This window comes from Ambystoma mexicanum, chromosome 9, assembly GCF_040938575.1.
Source record: "Ambystoma mexicanum isolate Mex_15411 chromosome 9, UKY_AmexF1_1, whole genome shotgun sequence".
NCBI classification, from domain to species: Eukaryota; Metazoa; Chordata; class Amphibia; order Caudata; family Ambystomatidae; genus Ambystoma; species Ambystoma mexicanum.
In genome coordinates, this window is record NC_090931.1 from 1,023,339,376 (window position 1) to 1,023,363,402 (window position 24,027).

The 24,027-nt window shown below is 42.5% G+C and overlaps 1 protein-coding gene across 2 annotated transcripts in view; it reads right to left on the minus strand.

Annotated features, from left to right (window-relative positions):
* Positions 1-24,027, minus strand: part of LOC138488902 (sodium channel protein type 2 subunit alpha-like) — a 1,546,115-nt gene that overhangs the window by 333,552 nt on the left and 1,188,536 nt on the right. For both annotated transcript variants that reach the window (XM_069616296.1, XM_069616295.1), the window contains exons 16-17: positions 12,892-13,248; positions 8,382-8,867 (exon numbers count right to left, since the gene is read on the minus strand). In XM_069616296.1, coding sequence (XP_069472397.1) covers positions 8,382-8,867; positions 12,892-13,248 — 843 coding nt within the window. The remainder of the gene's footprint in view (positions 1-8,381; positions 8,868-12,891; positions 13,249-24,027) is intronic.

Consider the following 24,027-nt stretch of genomic DNA (forward strand, 5'->3'; position numbering starts at 1 on the left):
CCAGCACATAGGCACCACTCTCTCAGCACTTCTGTGTGACCAGGGGTTCTACTGCCTTCAAGAAAGACCCTGTCATTCTTACTGTAAGAATGCCAGCAACTAGAAAGATTGACCTTGAACCAGTTGGACTAGCCAAAATACTATTCCCATGACGCCCTGTTCCCAGTGCAGTGGCAGTCTTGGGTACGGTGCAACACTGAGTGTGGCCACCCTACAGCCCAGGATCACCATTGCCGATACTGTGAATGAATCAGGACCGTCCTAAGCAAACCTGATTCTTTATATTAGTATTTTATTGTATTTGTATAGTGTGTCACAGAAACATCAACAACGCTACAAAAGTTATGAACATGTCCATCAAATATCTCAAATTGAGTGAAGATGGGCTTTGAGGAAAGATTTAAATGGAGAGAAATATGAGAGGGAAAGTAAAGGGAGAGTGAGGGTATTCTAGGTGTGTTTAGCTGCAAGTAGCGAGAAGGTGAGAAAGTGAGAGGAGTTGACAAGGGACAACTAAGAGAAAGCTGGGGTGCGAGTGAAAGGAGCGAGAAGGAGAGTACAAGAGATCAAAGAAGAGTGATAAGGAGGGGCAAGACAGTGGAGACATTTGAAAGTGATACATAGAAAGTTAAAGGTAAGACGAGCATTGAATGACAGCGACCAAAGAGTTTGCAAAGCAGAGATAATGGAGTCATACGGAGATAGAGCACAAAGGAAACGAATAGAAGAGTGGCAAGTAGTGGAAGGACATGCAGGCTTGGATTGCGAGGAGGCAGGCTGACAAGAAGAATGTATGGAATATGAAAAAGATAAGAACATTTGAGAGTTATAGTGGTAAAGATTGTAGGGAGAGGTGTAAAGGGACAAAGATTGTAGGGAGAGGTGTAAAGAGGAGCAAGGACTGAGCTTTCAGGAGCACCATGAGAGAGGGAAGATGGGAGAGGAGTTGCCGGCCTCAGATACTTAGAAGGTGCAGCAAGAGAGATAAGAATGGACCCAGTTAAGGACAGAGTAACGAAAACCAAGCTGGGAGAGAGAAGGATAGACTGGTCATCCGTGACAAACACGGCCGACAGATTAGGAAAAACAAGAAGAGAGAAAAGTCTAGAACAGGGAGAGGAAAGGAGAGAGTCAGAGACAGCATGAAGAGCAGTTTCAGTGGAGCGTCGCAGGCGAAGGCCGGGTTGAAAGCGAGGCAGAAGGGAGTGCAAGTTGAGAAAGAAAGAAGAAACCTTTAGGCTTTGCTGCATTGAGCTGCATCCATAGAGATCTGCACATTCATGAGTGTTGATCTTTTTCAGTACAGGAAGTTTGAATTATTTCCTACAAAGACACTCCTCACTATTGATAAATGGAGACTACAAAATACTATTAACATTTCATCCTGAGCAACTTTGGTTTCTAATTGGTCAAGTGAAAATGCTACACTAAATATACTCAAGTAGTCACTTATGTGACAGATTAGCATATGTGCTGCAATACTAATGACAATTATGAGTGAATGTTATAGGGAGAATTCAAACTAGTGAGTAAATTCGAGGCACCCTCTGATTGTATGATTGTTGACTAGTGAACCTTTTGGCTAATCTGAGCAGCAACACACAAAGAGTGTTAACTTTTTCCCTATTTATCCGTTATCAATACCAACACCAATAAATACCCCTTCCATCTTTCCGGTCTCCCTGAGCTTCCCATACAACTAACTATACCCTAATCAACATCTATCCCCCTCAGGGTCCCAGGATGTGTGTTGTTTTCAGTCATCAGGGTTACAACCACAAAAACAGCAGCAGAATGATATCTACTCCTGTGAAGGCAATGGTGAACATGGTGACACAAATACCACGGAATGCCTATGATGCAAAGCCCAGTATGTACATCAATAACTGTCAGGAAGTAGCTTTTCTCCCCAAACAGCCTGACCCACTCTTGAAAGAGTCTCCCGTTTACTGTGAAAACACCAGCATGGAGAATGACTGCCAGAAACAGCTGTTTAACCGGCAACTTGATCCATGGTATAAATGACCGCACCATTCCATATTACACGTGGACGTCACATCAGTTGATGAAGCTATGAGCCACTGCAGAGAAGGCCACATGTTACTGAAAAGCAGCAGCCTTTCATTCATTAACTGGTTGGTTTCACCAGTGGTAGTGGAATATGGAAAAGGTAGTGGTATATGGAATGTAAAGTACTTCCAATATCCCACATCCCTTAGCATTTTGTGGTTGTTTTAGGATTTTGAAATTGATTTTAAAGATTGAGTGGCAGGAAGAACAACAGTCACAGTTGGACTTCATCATTTCCTCAAAGGATTTTCCAATGAATTTAGTGATGACGACGTTGCCATCCTAGATTCCTCTTTTTCATCAACAGTACAAGGATTCCTGAAACTTTTTCTACAGTAGCCCGAAAAGATATCCCTTGAAGACTCATCTTCTTGCCATCAACTCACACACCACTCTGCCATGAACCACCTCAAAAAGCCAGCTCATCATTCTGTAAAGTTGATCAGCATCAGCTCACTTATCCTCTCTAATACCCCCAGATACTGGCTGAATCCTTGGAACATTCCCAGAAGCAGTAGGTCATAGAGGGATAATATCACATAGTATGTCAATTGCGGCTACTGTTCCACAGCTGTTGCCTTGTCCACAAATGTAGCTTCCATGCCTGGAACTCAAAGACGTTGAGTTTTCATAACAATATGTGTCTGTTTGTTTTGCTCCAATGTCAGTTACACAGTATTAGGAAGCTCCAAGACAATTCCAAAAGGGAAGGACAACATACTTTCACAATTTACCCATGAGATAGACATTTCAAACTAATCTCTTAGTCACCAGAAAACCAAGGTCGTATGTAGTGTAGCAACTGTTGGTTTACAACGTTCTCAGACCTTTGGGGTCTGGTGATACAGAACATCAAGAAAAATGCAATTCATGTTCATTTAAACCCTTGAATAAATACTGCACGTGTGTTGCTACTGTTACAAAAGTGCAGCTTTATAAAACATACTGTTGAGATATTTCTTTAATGTATGTATCTGGTTGATGGGTTACCTACCATTCAATGAAGAATTGACTGAATGTAAGTGAATGGCCTTGTTATGGGCTGTGGTTCGAAGTGGAGAATAACATATTCTCAAATATGTATACAATTCTAAAAAGCTTGCTTTGACTTAAGGCCGAGCAGGCAACAGCTACATACGTCACGGACATCGAGCAGACTGTTTCAAGTTCAAAGCAGAAAAGAACTTTCATTAAAGACTCATCAGCACCGGTGTCCTCTTGGGCATTCAGCTGAATTGAGCACCAATAAACAAAGTGTCCCACAATCCTAATCGCAATTCACTACTTTTTTTTTTAGAACTGTTTAAATACTACCTATTTGGTATTTCTTTGTAACAAATAGTACTTTTAAAGCATATTTAGTCAGGAACACTGGCAAAAACTATAACTGAAAAGTGCTGTAACTCCGGAATGGGCCCACTTCAACAAATAATACTGGGCCAAATTATCATGTTGGTTCAGCCCTTATTGCCATACAGGACAGTATGAGCCTGATAAGCACATTACAAGTGTCCCTGGAAAACTACAAAGCAAGTCATTAAGGGACGACCATACATCGTAAAGATTCCATAAAGTTGTGTCGTTCATATTAAGTAACTATGATTTATTCCACCGCAAAACAAAATTATTTTATTATCCAACATAGATAATTCTCTAAGGAATACTGTTCATTTGGAACAGGGCATTCACATAGACATCTTTACCCCAACACCAAGCATCTCTACTCAGCCTCTCCTTCTGAAATTCAGCAAGGTTCCTAGTTTTGGGAGAGGAATCATTATTTCTGTACATTAAAATATAGGACAGTATTTAGACCCCAAGGGAGCTACAGAAGTGGTTGCCTTTTCACCCTCACATTCAAGTTCTGAACCTGTCTGAATGAGTACGTATGGTTCATGGTTGCAAACACGTTCATGTTAGAGTGAGTGTTGGCAAAAGTTAAATGAGCACCAAGCACAATGTGCATTATGTTAGAGATTCAAGCATACATCCCTTTTAACACAGCCATCATTCGTATGTTTCCAAAATGCTCTTTGACTTGCAAAAGAACTCCCACAGGTGTTATTTGTCTCCTCCCACTTTGCCATTGGGATATTTAAAAAATGACAATAGAAAATACTGTATATGGTTATTTTAAGTATTGATAATGTACTTTGCTCAGTAAGCTAGTCTAATAGTTTTGACTATATGAAATGCTGGAAGTGATCATTAGAAGGGAACACTGTACAATTATTAAAATAGCCTGTTTACAACGTTAATCCAGTTAAATAATGTCCTTTTTCAAATAGCTTATTTTGTCAAGAATACACAACATATTTGGCCTCATCATGAGTTGGGTGGTAGCCCTTAAATGCAGCGGTAACATTATTACTGCCGCATTTAAGGGTCCACCCAAACATGGGTCAGGCTGGTGGTAAATGCACCAAAAAAAATTTCCGTTTTCGGGCACAATTAGCATGCGCTAATTGTGCTGAAAACTCCCCATTTGGTCTAATGGACACAATGGGCAAGGGGGTATTACAGTTCAAAAACATACGATGGTGACTTGGTAATTAACCAGGGGAGGAACCATTTGCGGAGCAACGAACATCAAATTGCTTCTCTTACTGCAGATATCTTTTCTGAAGCTGTACCGTTTTCCACCCAAGTAAATTATGCTCTGCTGCTCACACAATATAAAACTGGGAAATGCGGTAATAAAATAACCTTGCAGGTCAAAAAATACCCTTTTAGTGTGAAAGTTAATGCAGCAAAAAAGGCTCTACATAATGACATAATGTGCCTGAAATAATTGGCGCAGTTTAATGCTTTTGAAGAAATAAGGAAAAGACGTCAAAAATATCGAAACTGACTCAAATCCTTTGGGGTGATTCGTGACCAGGAAAGAGCAGAAACAACCTTGAGTCTTATCGCGAAACACAACACCAGACATATATGGGTAATATTGAATGAGGGATCGCTGAATCAGAACATGGCAATGGCAATGGAGTAGCTGCTTCACAGTGGATGTCACATTTTTCATTGGTGTTTCAAGATCCAAAAACAGTGTTAATCAAAAGCAGACCTGAAGATCCCACAAGATGGGACATGTGTGAGACATGTGCAGTTATCCTCTTGGCAATTGATATATTAAAAAATGCAGGCGCTGCTGGGCCAGACGGCCTAACAAACATCATGCGGAAAGGCAAATAAAAACCACTGGACATCATTTATAGAGGCACTCTTTGAAAGGATTGCCTTAGTGAAAGAACTTCCTGTGTCGTAGTGTTCGGCGGTGGTTGTGCCTATTTTTAAGAAGGGAAATTGGGACGAGCCTTCAAACTACCGCCCGATTGCCCTTCTTGATGCTATCGGGAAGTTGTTTGCAGCTTTTCTCCAAAGAAAATTGTCATCATGGGCCATAGTTGCGGGAATTTTCGATCATCGGCAAACTGGATTTACAAGGGGAGTCGGCACCGAAGTAAACTTAATTTTTTTAAACATCTTAAAGTTGGAAGCACTGAAAGGGAGGGGAAAGCTATTTCTTGCTCTCATAGATTTAAAGCAAGCTTTCAACAGCATAAACAGATCTCTGCTATGGCGAAAGTTACAGAACTGGTCCTGCCCTGCAGATCTTCTATATCCAGTAATGGAGCTACATTCAAAAACCTCAATCAGAGTTCGTCTTAATAAAAATGAAGACTTAACTGAGGAAATCCTGACAAAAAAAGGCATAAAACAGGGTTGCCCGTTGGTGGCCTTACTTTTCAAACTGTTCATCGTGGACCTACCGAATGCCTTGAAAGATACAAAATCCTTTCCACCTCGAATAAATGGCTAGCAAATTAGCTCGGCCATTTATGCCGACAACTTGGTGCTGATGGATATCACTCAGATCGGACTCCAAAGACTTTTAAATGATCTTCAAGTTTATTTCCACCAAAACGATCTTGAAATAAACGCTAAAAAATCAAAAATGATGGCCTTCGGTCCAAAAGCTGGCAAAATAGACAGGTCATTTAGGTGGACAGTTGATGGAGAGTCGCTTTACTCTACAGATTGTATATGATACCTGGGAGTATTGTTTAATGAGTCAATTCCAGAATGGGATTGATCATATGATCTGTCATTCCGTATGAGAAAATTTGCTTTACAGGGAGCAAAGCTGCAAGCAGTTTATCGAAAGTTCACAATGTTCTACTTACATAAGGTTGTTCCAACTATAACCTTTGGAAGTGAAGCAGGCTGGAACATAACTCAAGGCTTCTGGACATATTTAGAGGGTCTTTTCTGGCAAAAATTCTAAAACTACCGGCTAACATCTCCATGACAGCTATCCGGCATGAGCTGTGTCTGGATTCCCTGCCCTATAGAATCTTTGCAGCTTCCAACAAAATTCCACACTCTGGGTTATTGAGGACTTGGGCTGACAAAATTGACACAATCTGAATTTTGCTGATGCCGATATGGAAATGGTTCTTTATAATCCACAGGCAGCAAAGAAAAAGTTAAAGAGATGGAACTGGATTCAAAAGAATGAAACACATGATAAATTAGCTTTGTCTTTGTGTTGTTCCTAAAGCATGACAAAGAAACTTTTAACAATCTATGTAGATTTTGTCTTGTCTCAGTTGAATCATCAAAGCACTTGATTACGGAATGCGTAGACTTAAATTCCAAACGACTAATTCATCTCAGCAAATTTGTCCACCAAACTGGTAATATGGAGGATTGGTGGTTTTTCAATGTTGGCAGGAAAAAACACTAAATTAATCTGTGCTGTGGTGGATTTGATGGATGCAATAATGGCTCCCGTGTAATGAAGACGAGAAGCGGCATCTGACTTTTATATCAGATGTTGGAGGCCTGCTGATGAAGAACATGATCATGATGACGATGACGATGAAGTTGATGATGATGATGTTGATGATGTTATGAATAGGATTTTTTTTCTCTAAAATGTTTTGAAGATGTTAAGGTTCAAGCCAAGAGCCTTGAAGTGAATGGTGTTATGTTTAATAAAATGTTGTATAAACTATATGTTACAATAAAAAATAAAATACAAATACAGTTACCGGACAACACTTGATCCGGCGCTAATAGCGCCAGACCGGTTGACGGTAATGCTATTAGCGCAGGTGGTAACCCGGCGGTAAAACCCGAGGATACCGCCCAACTCGTGATGGGGCCCATTGTCTCTCAAAATATTATTTCTTCTTGCAATGGTTTGCACTCGGATTCAAACCAAAGACCTCTTTTTTAGGTGAGCACCAAGTAAATGTTACATTTTGTGTTTGGTCCTATGATTGCTTGATACCACACTTACAGAGACTGTGAGAGCATGTCAGAATACAATGACAGAGATAACAGAGAGAGCGAACCAGACAACATGACTCTTACCAACAGTCAGAGAGATAGATAGAGAGAGAAACAGAGTTATAGTGAGAGTCAGAGGGGGATTGAGAGAGAGAGAGACAGAGAGAGAGAGAGAGAGAGAGAGAGAGAGAGAGAGAGAGAGAGAGAGAGAGAGAGAGAGAGAAAGGAAAACAGAGACCCAGAGTGAGTTAGAAAGAGAGGGGTAGGGACAGAAAGATGAGAGGGGAGAAAAAGAAAAAGTGAGTGAAAGAGAAAGAGAGAGAGAGAGAGAGAGAGAGAGAGAGAGAGAGAGAGAGAGAGAGAGAGAGAGAGAGAAAGTGTGTGTGTGGGCGAGAAAGAGAGAGTGTGTGTAGATTGGTGCCTGGTTCACTCAGAACAGCTAGAAGAACATATTTCTAGAAAGACATTTTCGGAAAGGAAATATTCCATCACACCCTGAAGAAATCAACAATCCTGTCCAAACAGTGTTTATTTCCCAGGCATAGGAGGTCATTACGACCCAGGCGGTAAGTACACCAACTTTACCACCATGGTGTAAACTATGTTTACACCATGGTGGATGGCGGATTTACCGCCACATTCCAAGGTGAGTGGGGCGGTAAATCCCCATTTCCCATTTACCCTTCCCCATTCCCATTTTTGCCCCATAGGGCATAATGGGAGTGGGGAGGGCGCTAATTACGGCACCGTAAATTACGGTGCCGTAATTAGCACCAAGGCGGTTTAGCGCCATGGATTTTAACGCCTGCTAAAAGCAGCCGTTAAAATTGGAATCAGGCGTTAAGGGTTAACGAAGGCGTTAACCCTTAACGCCTGGGTCGTAATGACCGCCATAGTCCTGTACAACACAAACATTTACAAAATGCATCAATTGGACTCAAGGATAGACAAATATTTTGTTTACAAAAGCATAACATACATATTTATGATAGAATAGTACATAAAACATATCTTACCTCTTTGCTTTCTTCCCTTTCTTCCAATTCTGACTCACTGCTCAAATCTTCTGTATTGATGTGCTCAAAGTCTGATTCCCCAACAGCTATAGGCACTGCCACAGGGCGGGCAGGTTTCGGAAGGAATGTGTCAAAGTCTTTCTCGTCGTGTATGTATTTTTCCACACAGCTGTCAAAGTCACTGCCAGTTCCATTCCCATCTTTCAGATAATCGCATTCCCTGATCATTTCAACTGTGTTATGGTTGAAATGAAAAGTCTCTGGCTTATGAACAGACTCAAGCTGTTTAACCTCATCTAACACATTTTGGGTTTTGAAAAAGCACTTTTGAACAAATTCATGTAATGCTGCCTTGACATAATCGATTCCCTTCGATATCCTGCCCACAGCGATTTGAAGATTGTTCATTTCGATGTCATCATCTGTCGGTGAAAGATTATCTGAACTAAACGAACTCAGCAACAGGGCCAGGAACAAATTCAATACCTTTAATATCAATAAGGAGAAAATGCAATAGAGGTACCATTAAGAAAATATGGCAAATGAAAAAGTGTGAGCGTACATGTCATTGGAATCATAGAAATAACTAGAGAAGTCCATTGGGAGATTTGAACTTCAGCATGACTCTTAGACTAATCTTGTAAGCATTATGACATCCCATTCAGCAACAGTACAAAAGACAATGGAACACATCCTGAAATATGCTATCACTGTGGATTTACACTTATTTTACACACGAGGAAACCATGTAATTATGCAATTTAATTTGGACCTTATGTCCCAGAAATGTGTACATATGAGGTATGCCATTGTTCACAAAACATGGATGCTTGGCAAACCTACTGTATACTATGTTGGCAAAACCTGGTGAACATTGGGCCTCATTACGACCCAGGCGCTAATGGGTTAACGGCGCCGTAAAAGGCAGTGGTGCCGTTAACCTATTAGCGCCTAATTACGAGGTCCTTTTGCAGGACCCGACCTTAACGGCTGGTTTTACCAGCCGTTAAAGTAGGGACCCGCAAAGGGACCTTGGTGCTAAGTACGGTGCCGCAATTTGCAGCACCGTACTTAGCACCTTCCCCATTCCCATTGAGCCCTATGGGGCAAAAATGGAAATGGGGAAGGGCCATGGCGGCATGGGGAATTACCGCCCCGCCAACCTTGGAATGGGGTGGTAATTCCCCATTCCGCCATGGCGGACACCGGCATGGACCATGGTGCTAATAGCACCATGGTCCTCCGCCTGGGTCGTAATGAGGCTGTTTTTTGGAAATCTTTACAAACCAAATGTACCCTTTAAAATGTCATACAGAAGTTAACATTCTGTTTACAATATTCCCAATTTGTAAATCTGTGCAAAAACCAGGGCAGATGATGAAAAGAAAAAGGTGCAAATTGAGGTAGGAAGAATAGCCCTCGCATTCTGCAGCAACATATCCTGCTATGTCAGTGTAGCAGCACAGCTTTGTCATTTTAAACATAACTTATTTAGACAAAGCCTAAAATCTTTGAGAAAACCCAGGTGTGCTGTGCCTTTTTAAGACTTGCAATTGTAATGTAAGTGGCCATGATGAGGGAAAAGGGACCACCAATGGGTGATTAATAGCAGAGGTTGGGAAGCAAAAATAGACAATCTATGAAAAATAGGTTTCATGACAATCTATGCACCAAAAAACCCACCAACCCTTGATTTATAGATTTCATCCCAGAATCAATGTGCAAGCAAAAGCTGTATGTGTGCAAATGTTCACTTAGAATGACAAGCTAAAACCCTGCACGAAAAGAAAAGTTTACTAATTAACTAATTAGTCCAACTTTTGGAAACATTGGATAACCCTACATTTACATCAGTTTTTAATCCTCTTGTAAATCTTTTGAACGCTTTCTATTTACTACTTTTGCATGGTTGTAAACCAAGCACCATACAAGTATAGCTTCAACATTGTATATACACTTTAAACTAGTACAAAAGGGTTTATGACGTTGCATTATTTTTCTTAAAAAAATGTAAATCTCAAAATGTTTTGTACAGATCAAGTGAACATCACCTTTTGAAAAGGTGTGCAACATTATTGTAAGCTTGTTTTTATGGTTTACAAAACCTTGGCACATCTTTCAAACTATACATTTCATATGGCTTCTGAACATTCAAAAGATGGGGCACTAATGTAGATTTCTATGAACACCAACTGAATATATGGTTGTCAAAATGTCTGCAACACTGTTGTAGACTACTGTAAACCATGTTTTAATGGTTCACAAATCATTTGAAAATATTTCATAAAATACTTTTGTTATGGTTTATAAACATAGCAAACATTTTAAATGCGACATTTTTGCAAACAGTTTACATTATTGTACAATGTTTGCAAACATATATGTACATTCAGCTGAAGGTTATGTTGTGTTATGTCATGTTATTTCGCTTTATGTCACTGAGATTTACACCATTCACTGCTGCCATTTGCATGGCCTCCAGGCACTCTGGTGTGCCTGAACGAGAAGGTGGTGGTTTATATCAGCGGGTGCTCATCTTCCATATTATGGGGCTGATTCATGGAATTATTTGTGCCAAAAAACGGGGATTTGTGCACCATTCTGCCCGCAAATCCCCATTCGTTAAACAGGGATTTGTGGGCAGAATGGCGCACAATGTCTCAAAATGTTCTCTAACCTGTTCATGTGCTGTACACAGTGGGCCCTGCTGGGACGTTTGCCATCAGGGAAACAAATATAATTTGTCAGGTGTTCAGAGAACTTGCCAGAATACATTATTGATTCTCCCATACATCTAGCCCAGCGTCTCCAAAAGGCATCAGACTGCTCTCTGAAAGTGCATACACCATCTAAACACCCTGACCTGGTGCTGAGGGAGCTCCATAGCCTAAGTTTCAGAATGATCCTGAAAACTGCAGAGGCGAGTTTGATGAGATAAGGAGCTGAGGAGACAAAAAGGTGGAATAGGGATCGTACAAAGTGCCCCACAAATCTGGATGCACCATTCCATGGCTTAGAGGAGGTGAAGTGGCTGCACAAAGGTAACGCAGAACATGCTGATCAAGAGAAAAAAGGAGTTTAGGAATTGGAGGGGGACTAGGGGCAGGATTAAAAAGACTGGAGGGTGTGTATTATATTCTCCAGTGGGTTCCTCTTTTGCGTCTGAGCATTGAAGAATCTCATAGGGTCCTTGATATTTGTTTTTCAGGATCCTAGAAGGGAAGACCCTGCCTGTGCTATTTTACTTGGGCACTAGGTCAGGTCTCCCAATAGCCAATAGTGCTCAAGTAAAATAGCACAGGCAGGGTCTTCCCTTCTAGGATCCTGAAAAAGAAATATCAAGGACCCTATGAGATTCTTCAATGCTCAGACGCAAAAGAGGTTCTAGAATTTCATTCGGAAAATGGCAGACACACATATAGTCGGGAACGGCTACTTATGTGTTTTTTAGCACAATAGAGTGTACTTACTTGCAATTGTGAGTTTAGTGATAGAGATGTATCCATCCCTACCCATTTCAATAAAAAAACTGTGAGTTCCTAGTGTGACCAGAGTATTGGGCAACCCACAGTCGGAATACCCAAAACAGTCCCCTGTGTTTTACATAGATCTTCAATGTGTCCCACGGAGCTGGGTACATTGTCCCACTGGCTTAGATTTTACAGTTTTCAAAAGTTGTCTATAGCTAAAGTAAACCTTACATTTGTGCGTCATTTACAATACGAATTCAAACTGTTACACATTTGAGAACATTGGTATGCTGTGATTCACACATATCGTATTCCAAACTGAAAAACAGGATGCGAAAAAAAGATACTAGAATTTATATACAAAGGCAATGAAAGCGGAAATTCTAAAGGATAAGCCCACCAACCTAATCGACAGACATGGTGCTAGAAAGATACAAACTGTGGCCATCCTACTGTCCACATACCAAATAATGCATCCTCTATTTACACAAAAATAACACCATAGACACCACATGCACATGAGATGAAGCCACATATTCTTCTAAAATAATGAACAATATGATGAGGAAATGAAAAGTGAAAACATGAAATCCAGAAGCAAATGACAGACATAAGTGCAACACAGGTAGAAGAATTCATTCGGACCTATCATGTTCTTAAACCTGGAGACAGTAATCCTATTTACTGAGAAGTTACAATGAGTAATTCTGACTTTCTCCTTGTAAGTCAGGAATACGGCAAAGTACCTCATGGTAAGTTCTTAGTGTACTGAATAGTCATCTAAAGGTTTAAGTGAGGAGTAAGGCAGAGTTACACAAAGCAGTTTCTATGAGAATTAGCCCCTTAATGGGTAAAATAAACCATGTCAGCAAAGTACATTCGGGAGGTATAGGCATGATGGAAAAGATAAAAGAGGAGATTTAATACAACATGTGTACAACAATCCTTTGGAGAGAATGGTTACTACATTTCAAACTAACAACAATATGCTAACACTGATTAGACAAATGATCAATATTAAATAGTGTCTCCTTACATACCACAAGATTTCCGATCACCATGACCAGCAAGAAAACCATGAGGCACATAGACTGCCCTGCAACCTCCATGCAATCCCACATGGTCTCTATCCATTCGCCACACAGCACACGGAACACAATCAGGAAGGAGTGGAAGAAGTCATTCATGTGCCACCGAGGAAGTTCACAATCCTCAGCAATCTTGCAGACACATTCCTTGTAGCTTTTACCAAAGAGCTGCATTCCAACCACAGCAAAGATGAAGACAATGATGGCCAGCACCAAGGTCAGATTCCCCAGAGCTCCCACAGAGTTACCAATGATCTTGATCAGCATGTTGAGGGTTGGCCAAGATTTTGCAAGCTTGAACACTCGAAGCTGAAAAACAGAAGTATTAATGGTATACAACATGTTACACCATGATCCCTGAAATATGCATAAAGGCATAAGATACAGGCACAGCTCCTATTTGTTTTTGGAAATGAGGAGTTAGACCCTCAGCACCATCTACCCATTCTTTACTATCCTCCTCACCCCTTTTCCATTGTTTCATTGTCCCTTGAAGAAAATTAACCGGGAAACTGCTCCAGTGATGTATTTAGAATGAAGCTAAAAAACTCCAATGTCTTTGCACTGAAATGGGACATTTCACACTGGAATAGTTTTCATTGATCAGTTAAATCTGTTTTGAACAAAAGCCTATTTTAACATTAGGGGTTCATATGAGACATAAAGACTAAAACATATGCATGAAAACTATATAAAGACAACATGGAGACAGACGCTAATGGCAGCATCCAGAGTGCTCATCCTGTCCTCACTCCATGGCCACCTGTCCCATTACTTGAACCACTACTCTGTCCTCCCCTAATGTAGAATGCTCATTTACTCCTAATATAGATTTGCGCCATAGAATGCCTTTACATGAACCTAACATGTATATAACACAATGCAATATTATCAAATATCTTTTTGGTTTGTAGCAGAACTATCACTGCCATGTTCTGCTTCATCGGAAATACCATTTGCTTCATTGTAAAATCGTGGATGCAATGTTGTACCTACTCTGAGTTTGTCACAGCAATATACAGTGGTGTGGCTACAGAAATGAACATTCACGTGACGACCAGATCAAGGTTGTTTGTTAATTATCCCAGAAGCTAATGATGATCAGAAAGTGTAGCACTGGCTCTGAAAACCCAACGTGCTAAAAAAAGGCACCATGCATTTTCTTTCAAACAAGAAATGTACTTTCCTTTAGTAATATTTTAATTTCTGAAAGGTTTCTCCTATCCGTTTCTATTTATCTTATTTTTAATTGGAAACATTTTATTTAAGTCGTGTTTCATTTTGTGAGATGCCTTCGCCCCTGAAATGGAGGCGACATGAGGCAAAGAGAAGAAAAGTACTCTAGAGATCAGTTACAGCGTGCATTGCCTTTTACTTACCTTGGACCAGGTTAGCTAACACGTGCACAAGTGTGAACAAATGAGTCAATGCATTTATCACCATACATGCAGCATATGTAATGAGGAACGACACAATTCGTTTTTGTCTCAATCTGTATTTTCTAAGAACGTTTGTTGCAGGGCAAACATGAATCAGACTGTTTTGTACTATGTTTGCTGGATGACATGAAAGGAACGTGTTCACTATTTCATTTTATGTTATGCAACCAAAAGAGTAAAAAGAAAAAAAAACATTCTGTTTCATTCTTTCCATAGTGAAAATGATATAGAATAGGACAACACATGTTTGCTTAACATTGGTGCTGAATTAAGGGGCTCCATTTTGTTCCCAAGGGTGAACTTAGATAATCTGGTCCCAGGTAACCATGCCCTTATTGGGTCCTCCTATACTTGACAATTCTGTCTCATAAGCACACAGCAGTTTCTGGATTGCCCTATGCCCCTGAGTGCATCACATTGCACAGTCTGCAGTAGACACATACATGGACTCACTGTCTAATTGCCAAAATGCTGTTCTCTTGCATACGCTCATAGTAATATTAGTATTATTATTATTATTATTATTATTATTATTATTAGTAGTAGTAGTAGTAGTAGTAGTAGTAGTAGTAAAAGCATGTCTGTAAATGTGGTTGTGAATACTAGAATTATTCTGATATGTTCAGCCTACAAACATACATCACGATTACCAGACAGGGGTTATATGACGATGAACGGAAGACCAGAGTGGCAAAGCCACGGGTAAGCCATTGACCTTTAAAATTCTTTATGCTTCCACCTCATTTTGGCAGCAAAAATGATACTGCATTTCAAAAAGCTCAGTGCACCCAAAGAGGTAGCTATTTGTGCCTGGTGCCAGGGTTCATGGCAAATGACTCTTCAGTACATTTTTAAACTATTACATGTAAAACAATCCTTTTTGATACTGAGCCACGAGTGCAGGTGTGGATTTGAGGGTTGTACCTCTGAATACATTAGAAATACCAATCAAATTGATAAAGGCAGGTAAGAGAGGATCACACACTGAAGGAGATGCTGAGGGCCACATGGGCTGGCAGGAAATGCAAGGGGCAGGCTGAGAGTGAATCATGCCGCCGATGAGAAACAGGTACGATTTTCATAGAAAAGTATGTTTTGCTTTGCTGAAATTGAACATTAAATATTGAAATGCCTTTTTTTAAATGTCAAAGGGCATATTTGTTGTAATCAGAAAATTGGTTGTCGCAGGTTGAGAAAACCAACTTCACATTATGCAGATATAGTTCGCTGCGTCTGCCGCCTCTGCTTTCAGTGTTATGTGGATGACACCCAGCTCTCCTTCAGGCTCCCTTCAGCTGCCTCTGCTCTCTCGCTCATACCTGTCTGTGTTTCTGTGACTCTGGAATGGTGTGCCTCCAATGATCTATGCCTTGATGCCACTAAGATCCTTCTCATTGGGACCCCTGCTCCCGCTTTCCCTCTTTCACTGTGGCCGTTCACCCTGGGCCCTCTGCCCTCACCTTTGTGTGAGGCGAAGAACTTTGGGGTCATCTTCAACTCCACCCTCTCCTTCTCTCCTCACATCTCTGACATCTCTAAGAAGTCACACTACCAGCTGCACCTCCTCAGAGGTATTCTTCCTTTTCTCACTTTCCCCCAGAAGCTCACTGTCTCCAGAGGCCTGGTTCTCTCTAGGCTGGACTACTGCAACAGCCTCTTTCTAAATAGTCCTGCCTCTACTCTTCACCCTTTGCAACTAAACCAGAACAGGACTGCGAGACTTGTCCTTGGTCTCAAGCCCAGGGATAGTATCTCTTCAGCCCTGCAATCTCTTTGCTGGTTCCTGATGGATGCCAGGATCAATTTCAAGACCCTCTGCGTCGTATCCAAGGCTTTCTGGGGCCCGGGGACCACAATACATCCAACTCCCTCTTCCTAAGCATCTTCCTTCTAGACCTCTCCGCTCATCCATCTCCAACTCTCTGAGGGTCAGACGCTTATCCAGGCAGAGAGTGGGGGGTAGATCTCTGTCCTTGGCTGGGGCCTCCTTTGGAACAGCCTTGTGCCACTCTCAAACTTGAGTAGGACCGCCTAAGATTCCGGAAGCAACTCAACACCTACCTCTTAGTTTTCCGCTTTCTTTCTCTCTCTCCCCTGCTGGTTCTCTTGTCTACTGCACTAACTGGTTACCTAGCCACCCACTGGACATCATGGGTACCAGGCTCCTGCACGACCAGTAGCCCCTTGCACTGCCTCCAGGCCTCCCACCCACTTAGGGACTGTATCTTGTAAGAAGATTCAATCCAGCACTACAGCCAAGTCAATGCCTAGCCTGGGATACTGAATGAAAAACCCTTATTGATATATCTTTATGTCCAGGTTCAGATTCTGGATGACAACCCCTGTATAACACCCCTCTCTTAGAATCCCCCTGACCCCACTGAGCCAAGAAGTAGATCTGTTTTGCAAGTTTAAAAGGTTTATTTGAAAAAAAATTAAACAGTATATATATATATATATATCACACTTTTATAATGAATTAATAATTGAATATCACACTTAATCTGAGCAGTAATCAATAATGGATAGTCTGGCACTAGCACACTTATTTATAATCAATGATGAGTGGGTATAGGATGGATAAGATAGCAACAATACTTTTATGGTTTCAAATAGATGCAATGTGGAATGAAAATGCAGTACAGAAAATAACTTGATAGGATTTCAGCAAAAGACAATGTAATCACTTTCTTGGACAATTCACCCCCCACCCTTTATGCAATGTAAGGAGATGAAGAGGAGAGCACTCAGTTCTTAGGAATGCAATCAAATAGAATTCAGTTCAATTCCCCCCCAGCATCTTATACAACAGATATACAACAGATAGGAATTTTGAAACACAGGCAAAAGCAGCTATTTTTTTACAAGTAAAGAAATCGGGCCAAGTCGTAAATCGCGGCAAAATTCGCGAGTGCGTGAATCGTGATAAACCAAGTTCCTAGCCCGAACGGTTCCAGAGATACGGACGATTAAATAAAGGTAGTTTTTCAGATTTAAAGTAAACTCAAAATGACAGGTGACAGCGTTGCAGCTGCAGAATTGACAAATTGACAAATGACAGTGGTGCAGCTTTACAAATGACAGGTGACAGTTAGGAGGCAGTTCTGGTTAGATTAAAATAGTTTGGATTAGATTATTTTAACTAAGAGATTGGTTCTGCACAGTTCTGCTAGGTACTCACAATATATTTTTGAAGTAGGCCTCGCCACGGATCTGGTCAAGTTTTGGACTGGACTCCGGTTCTGGTCTCGGCACTTCAAAGTGGTCTGGGTCAGCTCTCTGGTTCTGCTCACAGCGGTCTGGGTCACTCTGGATCTCTGGATGTGAAGTCGTCGGTCAGCATGCTCCGCAGCAAATGGAAGTGAATGTCTCTACCTGTCCCAGCAGTCTCTTTTTATGTGTTTTGAAAGTGGGTGTGTGCCTGGGCCTAGCTAAGCCTGCCCCTTTCTACTTGTCATTGGCCCAATTCTCCCCTCTCCCATGATTGGGGGAAGGAAATGTGAGTCAGAGTGATGCTGTAGGTTTTATGGGTCAGAGGATCCTCCCCTGGTCAGTTTGCCCACAAATCTATATTTGATTCAAATACATATTGCACAGATACACAGTTGTTTAAAATTACATGCACCCATCACATATCACATGAGGTATACTCTGTTCAAACTCTGCTCTTCCTGGGGGCTTGCATTCAGAAATGGCAACATTTTGCACTTTTTAACTGGTTTTGCAATATCGGACATTTACCCAAATTTACACACATGTGCGCAAGGAGTGTGGACATTAATTGATGAAGTGTCAGATTTTTAACATGCAGACATTTGGAGTGAAACCCTATTTTCCGCTAGCAACCCACCAGGTCATACCACCAGGTCCTAAAACCTCTTAAAATGTGGGCAGAAAAATCACAAGAATTATGGTATCATTTAGATAATTTTGACAAGTCCGCACCAGGAGTTATACATCTTTCTTAAAATCATATTCTTGCCAACAGGGGTGTGTCTTCCCAGGTCACATGGTGGAGAAACCAGTCTATCCACTTTCTTTAAGGTCAGCCTGTCCTCAGAGGGGCTGCCCCTCCCCGTTTCTGCCAAGAGGAAGCCACTTTTACGACGCCCCCAATATAACTTCTGCCTGAGTCAAGGAAGGGCTTTGTTCAAAAGGAAGCCATTTATGATCCCCCCAATAAACCATCTTCCTGGGCCCAGGACAGGCCTTTGTTCAACTCCCTGTAGCTTCTCCACCCCTAATCTAATCAGAGAGGTGACAACTCCTTTTGGCAAGGGGAAGAGTGGCTGAGCAGGTTTTAACTGCTGTGGGGGTAGATGTCAGGCAGAATTCAGTTTCATTAAGCCAGGTTTCAGCTAAATGTCACTTTTTATCCCCCAGTTTAAGTCTCTTACGATTTTTACATACACATTAAATAATTACTTCCTTCAAGACATTTCAGAGTATAGTATCCACCTCTTAGCAAGTCTTTCCTTGGTCTGGTTTTGTTTCATTTGTTCAGTTTTACACAAAAGTCTGGTGGTTTTAAAACGCTGGCTTTCTGATAGTGGTGAGTACTGGTAATGCAACCATTTTTGGGATTTAAGAAAATGAATTCCCCACAGTTCTGGGTTGCTTTTGGCAATCAGCATTGCTATTCCCAATGGTTTCAGGCTACTGTGTGGGTAGCCCAATGGTGGTTTTAGGCAGTGCCCTCCTGTGCTCACAACCTAGGCAAAAATGGGTGGCAGCCTATTCTTCATGCATTTCCCTGTGCATTTTCTGGGAAGTTCTGGCCATCATGATGTTTTCCATGCCAGTACTGCACAGTTTTCCTATTCTGGCGTACATGTGGGCTTTTTGGCCATCTTGGATTTTCTAAGCCCACAGCACCAAATGTTGCAGCATGATAGCTCAAACGTGGGTCAGGACACCCAACAAAGACCCCCATGCGACTGCACTTTGAATTTGAGACGATGGGGAGTCGGGTGCACAGAATGTTTTGACCCACGCACTGGTATGTCCGCATAATCTTCTTCCAATTCTGCAAATGGCACAGTTCAGCATCTTTTCCTCCCTCCGGTACTGACCGATCGGTTCTCCTTGCCGGTCCGGATGGGAATATTGGGCGGTACCCCGGGCCCCTTGGGTCTCTGCTCCCGGTCTCCGCATCGTCCTCCTTGGCCAGTCTCCAGGTTTTCTTTCTCGTAGGACGACAAAGGAAAAGCGGCAATACCTATTCATGGACATTTCTCCCCCACCATTGATATAGTGGGGTGGCATATCTATTTTAGAACTCAACAGATATGAACATGCACATTTTTTTAAATTAAGCGACAGGAACACATAAACTTGAGAAACACAGAATTTGATAGGTTATATGTAGGATATTTTTAGGGTTGGAATTGAATTACTCTGGAGCGGTAACCTCTGGGATTAAAGAGGACTCCTCCAGTTGCTGCAAAGTGTGCCTGGGATGGCAACACTTCAACTGGTTTATGTGGACCCACTTGTCTTCCCCCTCTGCCAAACCACCTTTGGGGATGTGGATCTTGTAGGCCACAGGGGAGATCTTGTCTATAATCTCAAAGGGTCCCTTCCATGTAGGCAAAAATTTGCGCTGTCTTGCCTGGTTTCTTTGGAAGTTGTATAAATAGACCCGGTCCCCCACCTGATATTCCTTCCTGGAAGTTTTCAGGTCATAGTGGGTCTTCATATTCTCGGCTGATCTTTCTAGATTCTGCTGAGCATAGGCAAAAGCATGTTGACGGTCTTTCCTTAAATTCTCCACATACTCATGAGTTGTGGAGGCATTTATCAACATTTGCTCTTGGGTTCTGTAGAGGAAATGCTGGGGAAGCACCATCTTGCGTCCAGTCATCAACTCAAATGGTGACATTTTGGTTGCAGATGAAGGGGTAGATCTGATGGCCATTAGGACCAGAGGTAATCGGATATCCCAACTTGGCCCAGAATCTGCCACAAAGTTCTTTAATATGCTCACAATGGTTCGGTTGTATCTCTCTACTGCCCCAGAAGAAGCTGGCCGGTAAGCAATATGTAACTTCCTTTTGAACCCCAGTATCTCCCACATCTTTGTCATTACTTCACTGGTGAAGTGGCTACCCCTGTCTGACTCTATCCTTTGAGGTAGACCAAAACGGGAAAAGATGTGGTTAATCATCAGGGCAGCTGCTATTTCTGCCTTGCAATTTGGAGCTGGGAGACATTCCACCCACTTGGTAAACAAGCATGTAACGGTCAACATGTATTTGTTTCCTCTAGACGAGCGCATTACAGGGCCTACAAAGTCGATTTGCAAATCTGACCATGGCAGTGTCATCCCCCTCTTTTGGAGAGGCGCATGGTGTGTGAGGGATGATGGCTGAAACTGTGCACACACAAGACACCCCTTCAAGTATTGGTCGAGGTCCTGCCCCATGTGTGGCCAGTATGCAACCTCTCTTAAGATTTCCAGTGTTGTGTGAAACCCCCTATGACCGGCGGTGGCCGCATCATGGGCGTGACTTAACATCAGGCTTCGGAATGAGGTACGAACCACCCACTGATCATTACCAGCTTGGGATTTCCTTACCAACAAACCGTCTTGGATTCAGAACATTTTTAGACATTTCATCAACACTCTTAGGTCCTCTATCCCAATGTAATCGGTATCCGTCAGGGGAAAGTTCTCACGGTTCTCAAGGTGTTGGTAAAACTTACCAATTATTGGATCCCCCATCTGAGCTGTAATCAAATCAGCATCAGGGGTCTCCTTGCTCCATTGGGCAGTTGAAAGATCATTGTGAGCATTTGTCTGGGACCTAGTGATAGCAGTGATCTGGATTTCCCCCAACAGGGACTCTATTTCGATTAGATCCCCTTGGATGGCCGCGGTTTTGGCCAGCTGATCAGCTAAGTCATTTCTAGTTTTGTCTGGTCCCTCTACTTTGGAATGACCCTTGATCTTTTTCCAGTAGATGGTCATCCCATTCGATGTGACCAGATCATCAATGTTTTGGATTAACTTCCCATGTTTCAAGGGTTTGTTATTAGCACATAACATGCCTCTGGTTTTCCAATTAACCAGTTGCTCCACGAACCGGTTCCGTACATAATCCAAATCTGTGATTATGACCAGTTCGTGGAGTTGATGCTGGACAGCAGTGAGAATGGCCTGATGCACAGCCATCAATTCTGCCACCTGACTACTTCGGGGACCAATTTTGTATCCAGCAGAGGGTTCTGGGAACTCCTTCACCCATGCATTCCCTACGCCAGCCACCAGTTCTTTCTCCCCGTCGTTGTCAACATGGTAAGAGCATCCATCCACATAGACAGAGGGCATTCCCTCACACTTGTCTTCTTCAAAGACTTTGTGTGGAGAATTAAGGTATGCCTCCATGTTGTCCTTGATTTTTAGACTTTCGTCTTCGAGACAGTTTTCTCTGGCACAATCATGCAAGTCAGCCAGACCTTGCGCGAGTGGACTCTTCTTGTTTTGGCCATATCTGACCTCCACAGGAAAGCCTTGCACTGACAGAATCCAGGAAGTAATTGGGAATTACTCACATTTCTGTCACTTTGGAGATATTGCAGAGGCTGGTGTGGAGTCTCCACTACGATGTGTTCCCCCTGGATAAACGGGCGGTAATTCTTCAATGCCCACACCGTTGCCAGGAGTGCCTTCTCACAATCGTTGAATTTTTCCTCCACAGAGGATAAAGTTTTGCTCGCATAGGAGATTACTTTATTGACCTTGTCATGCTTTTGGTATAATACTGCCTCAAGCACGTATTAGAGAACCCCGTCTCCAGGAAGAACTCCTTGTTTCTGACAGGGTAAGCTAGGCAAGGCGCTTGTGAGAGGCTTCTTTTGAGTTGTCCTACTGCCTCGGCTTGTTCTGGACCCCATTCCCACTTGACCATCCCCTTCAGGAGATCAGGGGTCTGGTGATCTCTGCGTAGCCCTCAATGAACTTTCTGCTGTAATTAGTCAGTCCAAAGAGGCTCCTTAGTTCCCGCAGAGTTGTGGGGTCTTTCAGTTTCTGGAGTGCTTCCACTTTCTTTTCTTGGGGACAGAGACCCTGAGGAGTAATCTCATGCCCCAAGAAATTAACACGGGTTCTACACCACTGTGCTTTCTGAAAGGAAAGTTTTGCTCCGGCGTCCCTCAACTGTGTCAGAACATAACGGATCTCCGCTATGTGTTCCTCCACAGATGAACTTTTGATGAGGACATCATCTACATAAGCCAGGTTACCCCTCGCACCCAGGTCGGGCATGGCCTTATGTAGGAAAATGTTGAATTCATTGCCGGAGTTGAGGTTTCCGAAGGGAGTCCGGGTCCATGTGTACTGCTGGCCCCCAAAGGTAAAAGCCAGTTTGTATTGGTCCTCCCTACTGACAGGCACGGTCCAGTATCCATTGGTCAGGTCTATTGCTGTGAATACCTGTGACCCCTGAATCTGGGCCAGCCCTTGGTCAATGTAGGGCAGAGGCCATCGGGAAGTATGGACCCGTTTGTTGAGCTCCCTGAGGTCGGCGCAGAGTCTCCACTGGCCGTTTGGCTTCAATATTCCCAGCACCGGGTTATTGAAGGTGCTGTGAACTGGACGGATTATTCCCCGGGACTCAAGGTTCTTAATTATTTCAGTAAGGGACTCCATGGATGCGAGAGGCAAACAATATTGCTTCACAAACACTGGAGTCATTCCAGGGTCCGTGGGAATTGTTGTTGTGTGGATGTCGGTGCGACCACAGTCATATCAGTCTACCGCAAAGAGATCTTGGAAATCCAAGAAAACTTGTTTCAACTTTTGCTTCTGTTCCAGAGTCACACAGGCATCAGCTAGGTTGACCCTCTCTTCCACCATCTGCCTGAAGCCTGGAAAGACTTCTGGTTTGGCTATCTCCGCGGCCTCCTCCAGCTGGGTGGAGAAGTCCCTGGTCAGAGTGCTGATTTGGACTGAAGGCCTCAGGTGGGAAAGGCAACCCTCATGGACCTGGAAAATCACCCCATCCCTCCTGAAGTCACAAGTCACATCTTCCTTACCATAAGGGCAGGAAGTGTACACCAGGAAGTTCCCCCCATGCCGGGTAAAAATCCTGTCTGGTGTTGTATTGTCATCACTGTCACTGTCAAAACAGTCCTTGGGGATTGGTCCTAACAGTTCATTTCCTAAATCGATGGAAAAATGTCGGTCATCAACCGCCATTCCAATAATGGTGCCTGCGGCTAGAGTAATACTCTTTAAGTCGCTGTTATCCACCTCTATTGAAATGGTGTCATGTTCTATGTTGACTAATGGAGTTGGGTTTACCCCCAACCCTTGCTGTTGGAGAGAAGCATTTAGATGTATATAAGCATCAGGGTTTTTCAAATGTTGTCCTCTTTTAACTTTCACTTCCAGGGAGAATTGTCGGGTCCTTTCTGGGATGGTGACTTCCTCTTTAATCTGAATTTCAACTGCATAAGGTAGCAATTGAGCTGACCTAAATGCTTTTTCTGGATCATCAAAGCCCATGGGATTATCCGCTAATCGGGACCAAGCTTTGAAGTTTGTTAGGTCCAAACTAATGGCAAAGCGATTGAGAATGTCACTGCCTAAGTAAAAGGCGGCAGTGGCGTCTCGCACGACCCAACAATTATGGACTATGCTCTTGTT